Consider the following 16,511-nt stretch of genomic DNA (forward strand, 5'->3'; position numbering starts at 1 on the left):
GCCTCTGGGGCTCAGTGCACTGGCGCCGCCGCCGCCTTCGCCTTCGCCGCTCCGGCCCGGGGTCCGGCTCCTGCCTTCCGCCCCCTCCTCCCGCCGGCCCGCCTGCCCGCGTCCTCGGGAGTTTGCGGTGAGTCTGACGGCTGCGGCCTCCCGGCCCCGCCCTCCCCTGCTCCGCTGGGCCCCGGGCCCTGCGTGTCTCACACCCCTACCCCCACCCCGAGTCCCCGCTGCTCGTGGAGTGTCGACACCACGACAGGCGCGCCCTTCTGCTAGGCGGGGAGTGACTTCCAGCAGCCTCAGTGGCCCTCCTCTGTCAGATAATGGGAGTGGTTCCCCCATCCCCCCCCCATGCTGTAGTCCTTAAGTTGCGCCCCAGGGGGGCAACCCCCTAGCTGGGGTCTGGAGGAGGGGGAGAGGCTGTGTCTGCAGCTCTGGAGATGCGCTAACCTCTGCAGTACCGCCACCCCGAGCCGCCCTTCCCCGTGGTCCTGCCTGCCAGGTAGACCCTGCCCAACCGCTGGCACCGTGTTGTTGATAGATTTTGTTCTGCTCAGAAACAAGGGGACGCTCCCCTCCTGGAGACGCTTTTTCCCCGAGATGCCTGGATGACAATTGTCTGGCAGGTTCTGTAACTTCCCCAAACTTGCGCTCCCTCGCTCTGGATGCCTGCCTGGGCAGAGAGGGCAAGGGTGGCCCCTTTCCAGGATTCTTTTCTCCTTCAGTGTGAATGGTAGTGAGAGGCCATTTGAGGACTCGGGCTTTAGAAAGAGCAGTGGTCAGGAACCCTGGTACCCTGGGACTCTAGACAAGTTACTTAACCTTTACTCATCTGTAAAATGGGGAATGATAATCCTTCAAATCCTTTATGAATGGATATTTATCTATGTATATGTATGTGTCTGTTTATTGTGTATGTATGTATAAGATTTGGGAAAGACTCTAAAATAGAGATCAACCAGTCTGATCACTAGTTTCACAGATGAAGAAACTGGTAAGCCACTTGTCTGAAGTCACATGGATTATAATAAGTGTGGGAGGCAGAATTTGAACCTAGGTACTAACAAAGGGCTGGCCAGTTTTAAATCCTGTTCTCTTACCAATGCACCACAGTGCCTGCACTCTGCTTATGATATATCATTGTGGGAAAGGTGGTTGGTAAACCTCAAAGCACAATATAAATTTAAATTAAAAAAAAAAAAAACCCTACCTTCTGCCTTAGAATCAGTATTGAGTATTGGTTCCAAGGCAGAAAAGTGACAAGGGGTAGGCAATGGGGATTAAGTGACTTTCCCAGGGTCACACATTTAGGAAATATCTAAGGTCAGATTTTAAATGTAAATTTTTTTAATCTATATTTGTCCTTTAGTTAAATATAAACTATTTCCCCATAAACTCAGCTAATGGTTCTCTCTAATGTCAGACCCAAATCTGTTTTTAAAGAGGTAGACTGGCAGAGCTTTGGAAGAGACCTCAGAATGTAGCCAGAGAGGCCTTGGAATATAGAATATCAGAATTGGGAGTTGGAGGGGGAAGGCAAGGGTCCTAAGGATAAAGGCTGTTAGGGTCAGAAGGAAATTTCAAAATCATCTCTCCAAAACAGAAGCCCATGGAAATTGTTTTCAGTAGGGATGCAAAAAGATTATTTAGATGGCATAGAGCCTATACTGCAAATTACCTAACATAAACTAATATAGTATGCATTCATCTAACACAAAACTCATTTCAAAGTATATTCCACTCCTGTTTTGTTTTTAGTAACAACTGGATCTTAGGTGTACCTAAGATCAACTATATTACAGTTTGGTTCATTAGGTGGTTAGACAACATAAGATTAAAAAGCAGCTACCATTCACATGTTTATACATCACATCTTTTTGGTTTGGTTTCAATTTTATGAACTCTTTGAAGTGGTCTAGAGATGATTTTAGGATGTCCTTTAATGTGAGACCCATAAACCCCAGAGCCCTATTATAAATGTTATTTTAGCCACATAGTTATATTCTGTTCTATTGCCATGCTGCAGATAGAAACCTTTTCACATTCTTTAAAAAGAGATTCTCAGTGCTTTTTAGGAAAATCATATTTTTCCCCCACTGAGTTGTAAAATGAGATTTATAATTTGACATTGAAAGGGGTGAGCTTTGTAGGGGGTAAGGACTGAACCTGTGAACTTCTGATGAGAGTACTCCCACTTCCCCTGAAAGTCTACATCTTCTCTGCCACTTAACAGTAAAGAGTGTTGGAGCAACTAGATGGCTCAATGAATAGCGCTCCAGGCTTGGAGATGGGAGATCCTGGGTTCAAACTTGGGTGACCCTGGACAAGTCACTTAATTCCTATTCTTAGCCCCTACCTCTCTTTTACCTTGGAACTGATAGTATCAATTCTAAGACAGAAGGTAAAGGTTTAAAAAACAACAAAAACAGTCAAGAAAGTTGCACAGGACCAGAAGATGTGACTTACCCAGAGTCAGCCAGCCAATCAGAGGCCGACTTGAACCCATCTTGCTGAATCTGAGACTGCTCTCTGTAAGCTTTGTAAATGAACATTAACTTTGTAGATTGACTAGAGTAGGGGTTGGCAACATATGGCTCTCGAGCCATATCTGGCTCTTTCTGCAGGAGCCATAAAGTCCATTTTTTTTTCAGGCGCTGTTACAGGAGCGGCACTGTGAGCACTGTATGGCTCTCACGAAATTACATTTTAAAAAATATGGCGTTTATGGCTCTCACAGCCAAAAAGGTTGCTGACCCCTGGGCTAGAGGAATAGTGTGATATACCATTTAGGCACAGTTATCAAGGAAAATAGTATTCAGTTACATTAGATAGAGTTCTTAAGTCTTTCACCCCTTCAAAGAGTCTGGGTTTGAGGATATTTGTGTCGTTTGCAAAAGGCAGATAGTTGAGATTGATTCTTCAGTAATGGGAAGTGGAAAAAAATATTTGGGTGAAGGGAACTAGACACAAGTAAATATCACATCTTTTTTTTTTTAAAACCCTTAACTTTTGTGCATTGGCTCCTTGGTGGAAGAGTGGTAAGGGTGGGCAATGGGGGTCAAGTGACTTGCCCAGGGTCACACAGCTGGGAAGTGTCTGAGGCCAGATTTGAACCTAGGACTTCCCATCTCTAGGGCTAACTCTCAATCCACTGAGGTACCCAGCTGCCCCAATATCACATCTTTTAAGTCATGTAATTTAAATATTCTTAAAAGCATGACATTTTAATTGTCTGTTCCTACTTGGTTTACCTGTCTGGCCAAATAACTCCCTACTCCCATCCCCACTGAAGCATGGAACTTCCACAGTGATGACCTATTCGAGATGATCTGTGTTTGTGGTAGTATGAAATCCAATGATTCTAAATCCAGAGAAATCCAAAGAAAAGCAAATTTTCATTTTTGCTTATACTTTGAGCTTCTGTCCTCAGCAAACCTTTTCTCAGAGCTTCTTAGAAATAGTAGGCTCCTGCCAGTAAATGATGAAATGAGGAGGGAGTAGGAGGAGCAAGCAAAAGGCTTGTATAATAAGCAACCTCAGAATAATCACAATTTGACATTACTTAGTATTTTTGAGGAATGTGGAATGCCTTCAAATCTGTTTAAGCTCTATAGCATCTGTGAGTATTTCTTCTTCTTTTACAGATGAAGAAATTGAGACACAGGGTAGCACAGTGGATGGAATGCCTGGCCTGGAGTCGAGATGACTTGAGTTCAAATGTGACTTCCTAGCTGTGTGATCCTGGGCAAGTCACTTAACTCCCATTGCTTAGTCCTTGACACTCTTCTGTTTTAAAATTGATACTAAGAAAGAAGGAAAAGGTTTTTAAAAAGAGAGAAAAAAAGAAATTGAGACACAAAGAAGTCAAATAACTTTCCCAAGGTCACTCAGCAAGTACTTTGTATAGCTGAAAATAGAATCCCAGTTTGTTTTCAGGTTAGTTGGGTGCCTCTTTGAACATCCTTGTGAAGGATGTTGTACTCCAAGTGAGGGCATTACTGTACTTGAGTTTAGATGAATTGAGCTGGGTTCAGAAGTTATCAATACTGCCCTTATAAATACTCCAATTAAAAAGGAATCTGCCTGATAAGGACTTCCCATAGACAGTATGGCCTATTGCTTGGTGGGCTTTCTAAAGCAGCTTGACAGTGTTTCTTGAAAGATGATCAGGCTGGGATAGCTAGATGGCTCAGTAACTTGAGCCAGTCCTGGAGATAGGAGGTCCTGGGTTCAAAATTGGCCTCAGACACTTTTTAACAGTGTAACCCTGGACAAGTCACTTAACCCCAGTCACTTCACCCTTACCAATTTTGTACTTTGGAACCAATTCTTGTATGATTCAAAGAGAGAAGGCAAGGGTTTTTTTTTGTTTGTTTGTTTTTCGTTTTGAAAGAAAGAAAGATGGTTAGGCTCTTCTGGCAGAAGGTATTACGTAGAAAGACACAAGATCCTTTTCCTTGAAGTTTTTCACTCATTTCATGTATCCACAAGAAACCAATTTGCTAGATTCCAGTTTGTTGGCTACAGTTGGTGCTGAAGAGGCTGTTAAACCCTGATCCATGAAGACCTTTGCTTCCTGAAGCTAGAGGGACAGCTGCAGGCCATTCTGTTGCTAATGCCGGTCATCCTTCCTGAGCTGGTGCTTTGAGGGCACAAAATGCTGGTGGCAGCTCTGTGTTGGTTGTGGTCAGGAAGGGGAAAAAGTGAATAGCTCCAGTAGTCATGGCTTTTCCCTGTCCTTCACTAATTGTTAATGCACACTGATCAAACTTATTTCTATTACAATAAGATTGTCATTTCAGCCAGCTGATTTTAGCCTAGCTCCAGTGTTTGTTCATATTTGGCTGTAGTTAAAATGTTGGTGGGAAATTATGAAAATATTTGACGGTGAGCTTTACAAAAAAAAAACCAACTCACATGCTTAAGAAGGAATTTATGCCAAGGAATGTTTGCATTGCCTTTAATAAGAAAGAGCCAATTTCTTAATTCCAATATGGGTAAGATATTCATTACATAATAATGCAAAATCTTGACTGTCTACCAAGGACTGGCATAGCTAAATTTATAGAGGCTCATTACCAAAAAGTTAGCCAGCTGGGGATTAATTTTTTCTTTCCCAGCCACAGAATCTCACAAAGGCAATCAGCTATATTGTAGAGTAACATAAAATTCATGTGATTTTTTTTTTAAAGATAGCTTTACTTTCATACCATCAGGGATTTGTGTTTTCATCAGTGTAGATTCCTTCTACAATGTAGATAGCAATTACCCCACAATATAGCCAATTCTGTGTGGCCTTCTATGTCTGGGAGGAAAAAAAAGACAATCCCCTACTGACCATCTTTCTGGTCATGAACTTCTTCCAGTTGAGCTATGCTGGTTCCTTGGTAGATTGATGTGGTCCATCTCTGGGTCCACCCCTAAAGCCTACACTAGTTGTTAATACTTGTCAGCTAGACTGGCCATAAGAAGGGATTTTTATTTTAGAGTAAGTACACAAACCATTCTGGTAGTAAGAAGGATGAAGCAATTATTCCCTTAATTAAGGGGAGGGAGCAGGATACTCACTTGTTATGGGGCAGAATGAAGATGGAGATCTTGGTTCCCTGGTGCAAGTCCCTGTTGAGGATGTCTGCTGAAGAATGGAGTAAGAACTCTCACCAGCTTCATAGTCTTCTTACTAGCAAGGTACTACGCTTTATTGTACCTACTCTATGAAAGAAATGTAAGTTGGCACCCTCTAAATTTGGTGCCTCAGGACAAAATACTTGTTGCCCAGTCCTAGTTATGACACTATGACCAGAACTTGCACAGCCTTTGAGAATGCCAGTCAATATGTGCAATATTGAGACATTGAGTAGGGAATTCGCTTTAGCTCCAAATATCTTATTTAAATTTGGCTTTGAATTTTATTTTGGAGACTAGCATTTTAAAAACTGAAGACAGCAGATTTAGATTTCATTTTTGTCCTGTCCTTTTGGCTACTCATATTATTTACAGGTATGTGTTAATTATTCTGTTGCAAAGACATTAATTTCATTCATCAAGACACTAATCTCATTGTGATAATTTGAGTTCAGCCATAGAACAGATAGTTCAGATGAGGCAAAGATTCTGTGTTCTGTGAATGTGTTTTAAGTGGGCAGCAATCCTTTTAAACCCTCCTGGTGTATCATACCAGTAATACAGTACTTCAAGTCTCAATGCAATAACTTTTAAAACTGGTTGAAAAGGACTCTAGTCTCTGATATTTGTAGACTGTAGAGCTAATAGGAATATAGCAGCACTGAGGACAAATGTTTTAAATGTAGTCTTAGAGTCAGAAAGGGAGAAAACAGGAAATGAAGGTATCATGCTAAGAAAATTGAAAAAAAATTCAGGTACAGGAAGTACTGTTTCCTGTGTTTTGATTTTTTTCTTTCTTTTGAGGAGTAAGAGGATGGAACTTAAATTTTCTAATGTTTATTTTATTAAAAATATTACTTGTGGGGGCAGCTGGGTAGCTCAGTGGAGTGAGAGTCAGGCCTAGAGACAGGAGGTCCTAGGTTCAAACCCGGCCTCAGCCACTTCCCAGCTGTGTGACCCTGGGCAAATCACTTGACCCCCATTGCCCACCCTTACCACTCTTCCACCTATGAGACAATACACCGAAGTACAAGGGTTTAAAAAAAATATTACTTGTTTTAATCACCCCAAATTTATCTTTTCCCTCTAACCCTTTTCTCCCCAACCTCCTACTGAGAACACAAGAATAACAAAAATCATTATACATGTTTAGTCAATCAAAATAAATTCCACAATGACCATGCCCCTCCATCAAAAAAAAAACCCAAAGTAATCCAAACATTTATCTCATTATTGGTTCTCTGAAATTCTGGTTCTCATTATGTTGATAAGAAATCAGCACTATTGTATTCCATCATATTCATATACCATATCTTGATTAGGATGAAACTTTAAAAAGGGAAATCATATCATTGAAAAACAGTTTGCCTCTTTGACTTCAGGTACCCAACAGGCTAATGTTTCCTCATCCCACCTCTAAGACCTATCAAAATAATAATAGAATGCCTACTCTGATTTTAAAAACAAAAACAAAAAACCCCCTACCAGTTATTTTTAAAAAGCAAACCACTTCAAGAGGCAATGTCCTTGAATGTCTCTGAAAGTTAATCTATCCAAATAAATATGTTATCTGGTTTATCTCAGTACTTATAGGAAGTATTTTTAGCTCTCATAATGACTAAATTCATAGAGAACTTTTGCTTAGTTAATATCTTTGAAAGGAACTGACTAATTAAGAAAAGGCAGTGACACCACTAGAGAACAGATTTCTGGTTGCAGATGGCAAATTAGTCAGTCTGGGCACCTACCAATTTGCCATTTTCAGTGTTGTTGAGAAGTTAAATGAAAAACAAACATGCAAACATAATTGTGCTTCATGTTTTCCTCATCACTTTGAAGCCGTTTTGCAAATTGAAATTTTTTGTGTGTGCATTTGCCTTTTCACACATGCTAGGAACTTTTGATGACCTCCACCCCATTACCTATAGTTGATGAAATGTAAAACATCTGTATGGAAAAAACAACAACAACAATAGTATTCTGTTGTAGAAGGCTGAGATTAGTTGGCTTAAGAAATAACCAGAGGGACAGGTAGGTAACATAGTGGATAGAGTGCCAGGCCTGGAGTTGGGAGGACCTGGGTTCAACTCTGGCCTCAGATACTTTCTAACTCTGTGACCCTGGACAAGACATTTAACCCCCATTGCCTAGCCCTTACCACTATTCTGTCTTAGAATTGAGCAAGGGTTTAAAAAAAAAAAAAAGGTAACTAGGGGGTTCATTTATCTCTTCTGAATAAAAGTGCTTCATCTCCTGTACTCCTGTCTTGAGAATGCGCTACAGCATTCTCTTTGGTCTTATCTCTAGTTTCTTTTACAGCAGGTACCTCGTGACATCCTGGAACTTAGAAAAAGGAAGAGTTCTGCTTTTAGGGGACAATGCTAAGGGACGCTATGAAGTCTTGGAGTGATAGCCAGTCAGACCTCTACAGCAGTGACCAAGAAGAGGAAGAAGAGATGATTTTTGGTGAAAACGAGGAGGATTTGGAAGAGATGATGGATTTAAGTGATCTGCCTACCTCACTTTTTGCATGCAGTGTCCATGAAACTGTGTTTGAGGTGCAAGAGCAGAAGGTAGGTGTATATTTGGGTTAGGGGTTATTAGTCATAGAGTCTTAATTAGATTGATTACCTTTTTTTTTTCTACTAGGATGGAATATTGGTTATGCTTATACTTGGATAGTTAGATGGCATAAGTGGACAAAACACCAGCCCTGGAGTGAGGAAGACCTAAGTTTGAATCTGGCCTCAGACACTTACTAGTTGCATGAGCCTTGGCAAGTCATTTAACTTCTGTTGCCTCAATTTTCTCAACTGTAAAATGGGGATAACAGCACCTCTCTCCTAAAGGATCAAATGAAATAATATTTGCAGCAGTCTTAGAATAGTGCCTAGCATACAGTAGGTACTATATAAATGCTCATCTCCCTTCCCTTTCCTTCCTGTCTTCTACAGGAAACGGTGCAGTGAAATCTGGGAGTTTTACTGTCTTGGGATAAATAACAGATGTATTCATAGAAGCTGGCCATATGGATGCTATGCCTGTTCACCATTAGTACTGCACTGCATAAGGGTGAAAGTCCTTCCTAAAATTTAAGGAAGCATTTTCAAAGAGGACTCCCTTTCTCAAAGTGTGTCTTCAGCCACTGTCTATTAGGTCAGAGGCATACAAAGGCGCTTGCATAGGCACTTTTCAAAGATCACTTCGTGGACCACATTTGGTTTTGTTTCCACAGCTCCATAAATTAGACAAGAATGGTCCTATGTCATGGTATTAGAGAAAAAATGCACTTTTTTGTGGCTCTTTGATTTTGTGTTTTAAAACTCCTTGTGACTGATGGTCTGCTCGAATCTTAGTGTCTGTGATAGGACCTGATAGAAAGAGTCCTGGACTGAAGGAAGAGTCTTAGTTTTGGTTGTACAGGCACAAGGCTTTAACCTCAGTTTCTTCATTTATAAAATGGAAATAATCATGTGTGTACAACTTTGTAAACTGTAACATGTTACATAAATGTGAGTTGCGGGTTATTCCTTCAGTAAATGTAGAAGTGGCTGCTAATGCACATACCCCTTCCCAGAACAGAACAGAATTAAGGTGGTTCGGGTTCCAGAGCTGGAGAGGAAACTGTAGAAGAGGCTGCCTGCCAGGTGGGAGTGAAGTCCAGGAGGCCTGGGGCCTCTTTCCCTAGGAAGGGTCCCCAGACAGAACCTCTTCCAAGGTCTGCTCTGGGTGTGGTTGGCTGGCAGATGGGGGAACTGACATGGGTGGAAGTGTCTGGAAGAGCCACAATATCCAGTAGAGTACAAGCCCACTCCAGGTTCAAGAAGGCTTCTTTCTGTCATGCATGGAGTAGCCATTCCTACAGCTACTGAATGAACCAAGACATTAGAGGATGAGTTTGCACAAGGCTCACTGTAAGAAAATCTTCCTTAACAATTAGTGATTTCCAAACAAAATCTCCCCTTTACTGCGAGGTTTTCAAGTGGCCATTGGATAGCCACTTGTTGGGGATGCCAGAGAGAAGATTCTCATCCCTCTAGGAATGGGCTAGACAGATACCCTCAAGTTCCCTTCTAAGCCTACATTCTGTAGTAAATACTAACCTTAGACTATACTTCTAGCAGCAGAACAACATCAAGAGCCATTCTGAATAATTTTTGGATCAACCAAGCAGTGTGGCCCATCTACCGAGTACCCGTGGGACCCTGGACAAGTCATTTAACATTTGGTTGCTTTAGTTTCCTCAACTATAAAATAAGGATTCTATTAGCATCTATCTCCCAGGATTGTTGTGAGGATCAAATAAGATATCTATTTATAAAGTAGTCAGCAAAGGGCCTGTCACATAGTAGACACAATAAATAAATACAAATGCATATATATGATATTATTGTATATAGATATGATAGATAAGATATAGCTATATATGTATATTAATGTATCTAGAAATGCACATACATATATATACATGCATGCACACACACATCCAAACCTCTGACCTTTACAGACTCTGCTGTAATAGTTGTGCTGGTCAACTGGATCTGAACAGATGGAACAACAATAACTCAGAGGAGGACACACTGCTTTGATACAGTATGTGTTGAACAGGAATGCTTAACTTGTATCCATAAACTTTTTTTTATACTTGGATATCTATATTTCAATGTGATTGGTTTCCTTTGTAATCCCATGTTTTGTTTTGTTTTTATGCCTTTAAAACCTTATTCTAAAAAAGAATATATAGGCTCCATCAAACTGCCCAAGGGATCCATGATATAAAAAAGGTTCAGTGCTCCTGGCCTTAAACACTGAAGATGAATCTCTTGCAACAGAAATCTGATTTGGTAGGTCTAAAATGTATAGGGTAGCAGAACCTCACTAACTAAATAATAATGTGCACAGTGAGGTCTGAGACTTAATAAAACATCAGATTTGTGGACCATTGCAGACTCTAAAACTTAGAATGCTGTGTACTAAGCATAGTACATGGTTGAAACTGGTATAAATGGCTACTAATCAGTAAAATGAAGTCAATGAATTGATAATGAATAATTGATAATGAAATGATAATGAATTGAAGTTCAATATCAGCCAGCATTATGAAGGGATTATAAGATTTAAAACTGGAAAAGACTACAGTTCATCCACAAAAAGCCTCATATGTGAAGAAACTGAGGCACAAAGAGGTTTAATGAACTGTCCAGAGCCATTCATGGATATCCCAGCGATGGAGTATAAATCTAGAGGCCCTTTCGAAGCAAAGAATTAGTTGCTGAATCTTAACGTTAAAGGAATACTTAATTTTCTGACCTTGTAAGAAGCTCAGAAAGTTACTGATTTAGCCTATATTACCTATACTTGAGGGACAGCTAGATGTCTCAGTGGATAGGGCACTGGGCCTGGAGTCAGACCAGAGTTCAGTTGTGACCTCAGACTATCTGTGTGACCGTGGTCAAGTCACTTAACTCTTTTTGCTTCAGCTTCCTCATCTGTAAAATAAACCAGAAAAGGAAAGGGCAAACTATACCAATATATCTGCCAAGAAAACCCCAAATGGGGTTAAGAAGAGTTGAACATGACAGATATGACTAAATCAGAATCCTTATTTGGAGGCAAATCTTCATACAAAGAAGTTATTTTAGTCTTTTTACAGAATAGAAATTATATAGGATCTGCTAAGATTATCACAAATGCTGAATGAGGTTTTACATTATGCTATCATTCATTCTTTTCAGTCATATCCAACTCTTCATGACCCTATTTGTGATTTTCTTGGCAAAAATACTGGAGTAGTTTGCCATTTCCTTCTCTTGCTCATTTTATAGATGAGGAAACTGAGGTTGTCAGGGTTAAGTGACTTGCCCAGGGTTATACAACTAGTAAGTAACTGAGGCTAGATTTGAATTCATGTTCTCCTAATTTCAGACCTTGCATTCTCTCCACTTATATGTAATCTGGCTAATTGTGTTGGCTGGAACAAAATGATAGTTCATTTTTCAAATGTCTGAAACTTCTCCAGTTTATTATTCCCTTGGAAAAAGAAATTTTTTTCATGATTTCATTAGATCTTAGTCATGAATAACTAAAATTCAGTTTAGCCCTATGAACACAACCCTGCTATTATGTTCAAGGCAGTCAGAATTCAAAAATAAGAAGCTTCTTTTCTCAAGGACCTTACATCCTACTGAGGAAACTGTCCCATGGACATGGACAAGTCAGTACAAAACACATCCAAAGAATTTTAAGAAAGGGAGAAAGAAAAAGCTTGAAAGAAGAGATATAGGAGTTGACATTTGACGGACTTATCTTGGGATTTTGTGAGGTAGAAGGGGGAGGGTGGAGACCCCTTCCTTGTGCAGAAGGGGGAGATAGAATTTGGTGTCCAGGTAACAGCTAGCAGAGTGGAAAGTGCACGAAAGGGAATGATAGACTGTTGAAAGGGCTTTAAATGCTGGATTTTTTTATTTTATTCTAAGACAACAGGGAGCTCTTGAAGATTTTTTTGAGTAGGGAGAGGGTGCCATCCTCACAGTACAGTCTATCCCCTGAGGTAGACATGCTTTTCTTGAAGATCTTCAAAGGGTTAGAGCCCCCAGCCACCTTCTACCTGTCTTTTCTTCCATTTTTTCTGGGGCCAAACAGATTTAAGTCTAATCCCTTTTCCATACTGACAGCCCTTCAAATACTGGGACACAGCTATCATGATCATCATGAATTTTCTCTTTTCTAGACTAAACAATCCCAGTTCCTCCATCTGATCCCATGGGACTCCAGCTCAAAGCCCTCCCTCTCCTGGTTGCCCTTCTCTGGACACTCTCCAATTTGTCACAGTTTTTGGTTTAGCACAGTCACATCAGTGTTTTAGGTGTATGATTCTGGAAGGAATGGATGGCATTGGGAATGAATTAATAACTAATACTTGTCCCTATTATCAATTTCTTATACTGTAAGATTTCCCTGCTACTTATTATCAATGCTGGCATTTTGCCCTTGGAGATATCTGCTCTTTGAAAGTTTCTTCCTTCCCCTGTCTTAGTCTTAAAATAGCATTTGGTTATCTTTTTCTGTCTCTGCACCCTCACTGGTTGTTCTCCACTCTCCTAAATTCAGGCATGTTACAGCTTTTTAAAACAAGGTTAGCACTGTTTCCATACTTTAAATAGAAAAGATGGATATTTGTTGTAGGAGGAAGCTCTGAGCAATTCTCATTCAACTAAAAATTATATTCATGAAAACTCTGACCAAGATAACATATACCCTGATCTGATCTCACAATATCTGGCCATGGAACAGACTTTCTTCCAAACAATTTAATGAAGATTTATCAGATAATCTCTGGCTTTGCATTTTGAAGTTTGAAATGCCCTTTCCTCCCAGCAATCTGGAATGTAGTGCAAGTATCATTGTTCCCATTTCAGACAAATAAATGGAGGCTGAGAGACACAGCTGTGAGAGGTGGAGACAGGATTTAAACTTGGGTCTTATGACTGCAAGCCCAGTGCTCTCTGCATGGATGTTTGAAAAGCAGCAAATGCTTAACAGTGTACCAAGATTTTGAGGATACCCTGTCTTAAGCAGAAAAGGTCAATTCTCAAGTGAGCATAGAGGAACAGGGAATAGATGAAGTAGAAAGTAATCTCATCATTCAGTAACTTTCTTCTCTTAAAAATATCATTTTTCCTTCTTATTGTTCAACATTCTTCACTTGGATCTCTTTAATGTCAGAATAATCTCTGTCATTCATGTAAAAGAGATCACATATTGATTGGTAGCCACACAATGATCCTGAGTACAGATTAGACATTTTATTTTCAAAAGGATTTTAGTTTATTGCTGAATTGAAATGCTTCTCATCTTTATAGCCTTCCAACTATTGGGACAAATGAAACAGGTCTTTACATCCTTCCAAATGTGTTGGTCTAAATTACCCAAGAACTATTTGCCATTTCCAGTTGCTAAGAAGTTTTATACCATAGAGATCATCTTATCTTTGATTCTGCCATAAGGAGGAAGTGAAGAAAACAATGACAAATGGAAAAATGATTGAAGATGCTCTTTACCATTTATATATGTGTATATATTAGATGTATGTGGATATGTGATCACACACATGGATAGTACATACATGTATATATATCTGCATGCATTTTGTTATAGTGCATGTATATGCATATCTGTATGCATGTCTGTATGTGCATATGCATGCACACGCACACACACTCTCTAGATTGTATGATTTTGTGTGCCAAAGGTAATCCACCTTAATAGCTTTGTTAATAGCACTGTATTTTAACATCCTATTTTCTTAACTAGTTTTGAAGTTGTCACTTGCTACAATTTTCCTTATTTGTAACTCCATCTCTACTCTTCTTTCAAATAAGGATAAAATTAAAATAGCCAGAGTTTTTATATAAACATGAAGTTTTTGAGATTACTATATAGTAAAATCATACTGAGAAAGAAAATCTATATATACATATGTGTATATAAAATAATGTCTGTAGGCATTCAGCACATGTTGTTTGGCTCAACCTGTCTGCAGAATTGGCTCTATGAAGAAATAGAATGTAATTTATATTATAGTCCCTTTCCATAATTGTTTTCCTTATTTATGTGATCTGTACTAAAGATTTCCTTGAATGCTCAGATATGCATTGCACTGGGTTTTCCCCCCCATCCCAGGGGTGGGTTTTTATTAAAACATCTATCCTTTTTTGCCTGATGATCTCTCATTCCTCTGGCCAGTGGCACCTATTCAGGAGATGGCTGGCAGGGATTAGTGATACATCCTGTAGCTACAGAATAAATGTTTCCTCTCTGTGAAGCTAAGTAGATCATATAGGGATTGAACCTGCAAGACTGACCTTGTTATTATCATACTTTTAATTGACCTAAATCCTTTGGTGTGTCTTCATAAACACTTACCTCCACCATCTCCAGCATAAACCTTTTCTAAGCATGAATCTAAAGCCTTGATTCTATGGTTTTCATTTGTGCATCTTAATAAGAATAGAGAATAAATGTTTTAAATGAAAGTCAAGCAAATATAGAGACTAACTGAGCTGGCATTTCTGTTTTAATCTGAGCCATCTCATATTAGACAGATTACTGGACTTGAACCAAAAGACATGAGTGCAGGTTTCAACTCTGGCCACTTAGTAGCAGTGGGACCTGGAATATCATTGAACCTTTCTCTCCTCATCTATAAAATGGAAATGTTTACACTCCCCACCTTATGAAGTGATTGTATGAATAAGCACTAGTGTTATTGAAATGTGAGCTCTTCTTAGTGTAAGGAGAACAAGTTTTCAGTGATTTTAGTGCTGTTTTAAGTCTCTTCCCAGTACCTACTGTGTCTATGATGTTCTTGATATGGTACAGATTCCAAGCCATCCTTAACTGCCAATTCTGGGGGACCTTTGTCTGTGTCCTCTCCTAAGGAGGGCTCCCTAGGGGGCCTTCCCAACATGCTAAGGACCTTTCTGGCTTTCCTTTCCATTGTGTGGATGTAGTGGAGTACATGGACTAACCAACAGTTGGCTCTTGCTCTCATAAGATAGCCAACCCAACTTTTCCTTCCTTCCTTCCTTCCTTCCTTCCTTCCTTCCTTCCTTCCTTCCTTCCTTCCTTCCTTCCTTCCTTCCTTCCCTCTCTTTCTTTCCTCCCTTTCTTGCCTTCTGTCTTAGTAACAGCTCTAGAACAGAAGGGCACGGGTTAGGCAAATAGGTTAAGTGATTTGTCCAGGGTCACACAACTAGGAAAACTAAATTTGAACCAACTCTCAGTTCCAGGCTTGGCACTCTTTCCACTGTGCTGCCTTGCTGCCTCCAACCCACCATTTTTTCCAGTTAGACATTTTTCCAATGACAACTTTTCCATCAGTGGTATCAAATTCAAAATAGAAATAGGGACCACTAACCCATACATAAGGAACCACAGACCCCTCCACTATGTTATAGTGAGGCAGTACAGTAGAATTCAATTCTATAGATTAAAATCCTCAGGTGAAAGTAATTTTATTTTTTACTTTAGTGACTGATGAGGCATAAAGGAAAGGGTATTTATATGTTGCACGATTTATAGAATCAGAGATTCATAAACCTGGACAGGAACCTTAGATATCATCCTTATTAATATCCGTGTATGCCCTCATTCATACTAAAGGCTCCAAGAGGATCACAGAAAGGAAAAATCTGTACCTGGTAGAAGATCCCTTTTACAGCATACCTGACAACTTGTTTAAAGCACAGGGAGCATTACCTCCTCAAACTGTCACTTCTACTTTTAGATTATTCTAATTATTAGAAAGATTCTCCTTACATCAAACCTAAATTTGCCTTTTTGCAACTTCTACCCATTCAGTCCTAATTTTAGAGGCCATTTGCAGTGAATTTCCTTTTTCTCCCTTCACTATCTTTCAAAATCCCCCTTCTTTCCTATTTTACTACAATTCTTTGCTTTGACAAGTTCAGCCCTTTTTCATGTACTCTTGATCCTGTTTTCTTCTGTCTTCTCTGGCAGACCTGCATGGTCATCTTTCCTCTCACTAATCTTCAACCCTTTCCTTCAGAAGCAAGACACACCTGTCTGGCTCTTCCCTTTCTTAAAAACCCTCAGTTGATACTACCATTCTCAAACTCTCATCCTATTTCTCTCCTCCCTTTCACAGTCAAACTCCTAGAAAAAGTTTTATACCCTCCTTGTCTCTATCTCAAATCTCCTCCCTTTGCATTTTGACCTCTGAGCTCATCACTCTGTGGACACTGCTCTCCAGAGTTAACAAAGAGCTATTAATAATCAAATCCTTCTTGACTTGTTGCAGCATCTGAAGCTGTCACTTTACTTCCTGAATTTTCACAATTCTCCTTCTTGGTTCTCCTACCTTTCCG

The 16,511-nt window shown here is 39.8% G+C and overlaps 1 protein-coding gene across 1 annotated transcript in view; it reads left to right on the forward strand.

Annotated features, from left to right (window-relative positions):
• Positions 1–6: 6 nt before the first annotated feature.
• RCAN3 (RCAN family member 3) overlaps positions 7–16,511 on the forward strand; it is a 32,877-nt gene continuing 16,372 nt past the window's right edge. Inside the window, exons 1-2 of the mRNA XM_044667867.1 lie at positions 7–127; positions 7,942–8,195. Coding sequence (XP_044523802.1) covers positions 8,001–8,195 — 195 coding nt within the window. The 5' untranslated portion in view covers positions 7–127; positions 7,942–8,000. The remainder of the gene's footprint in view (positions 128–7,941; positions 8,196–16,511) is intronic.

The sequence above is a fragment of the Gracilinanus agilis genome, chromosome 3 (genome assembly GCF_016433145.1).
Source record: "Gracilinanus agilis isolate LMUSP501 chromosome 3, AgileGrace, whole genome shotgun sequence".
Lineage (NCBI taxonomy): Eukaryota > Metazoa > Chordata > Mammalia > Didelphimorphia > Didelphidae > Gracilinanus > Gracilinanus agilis.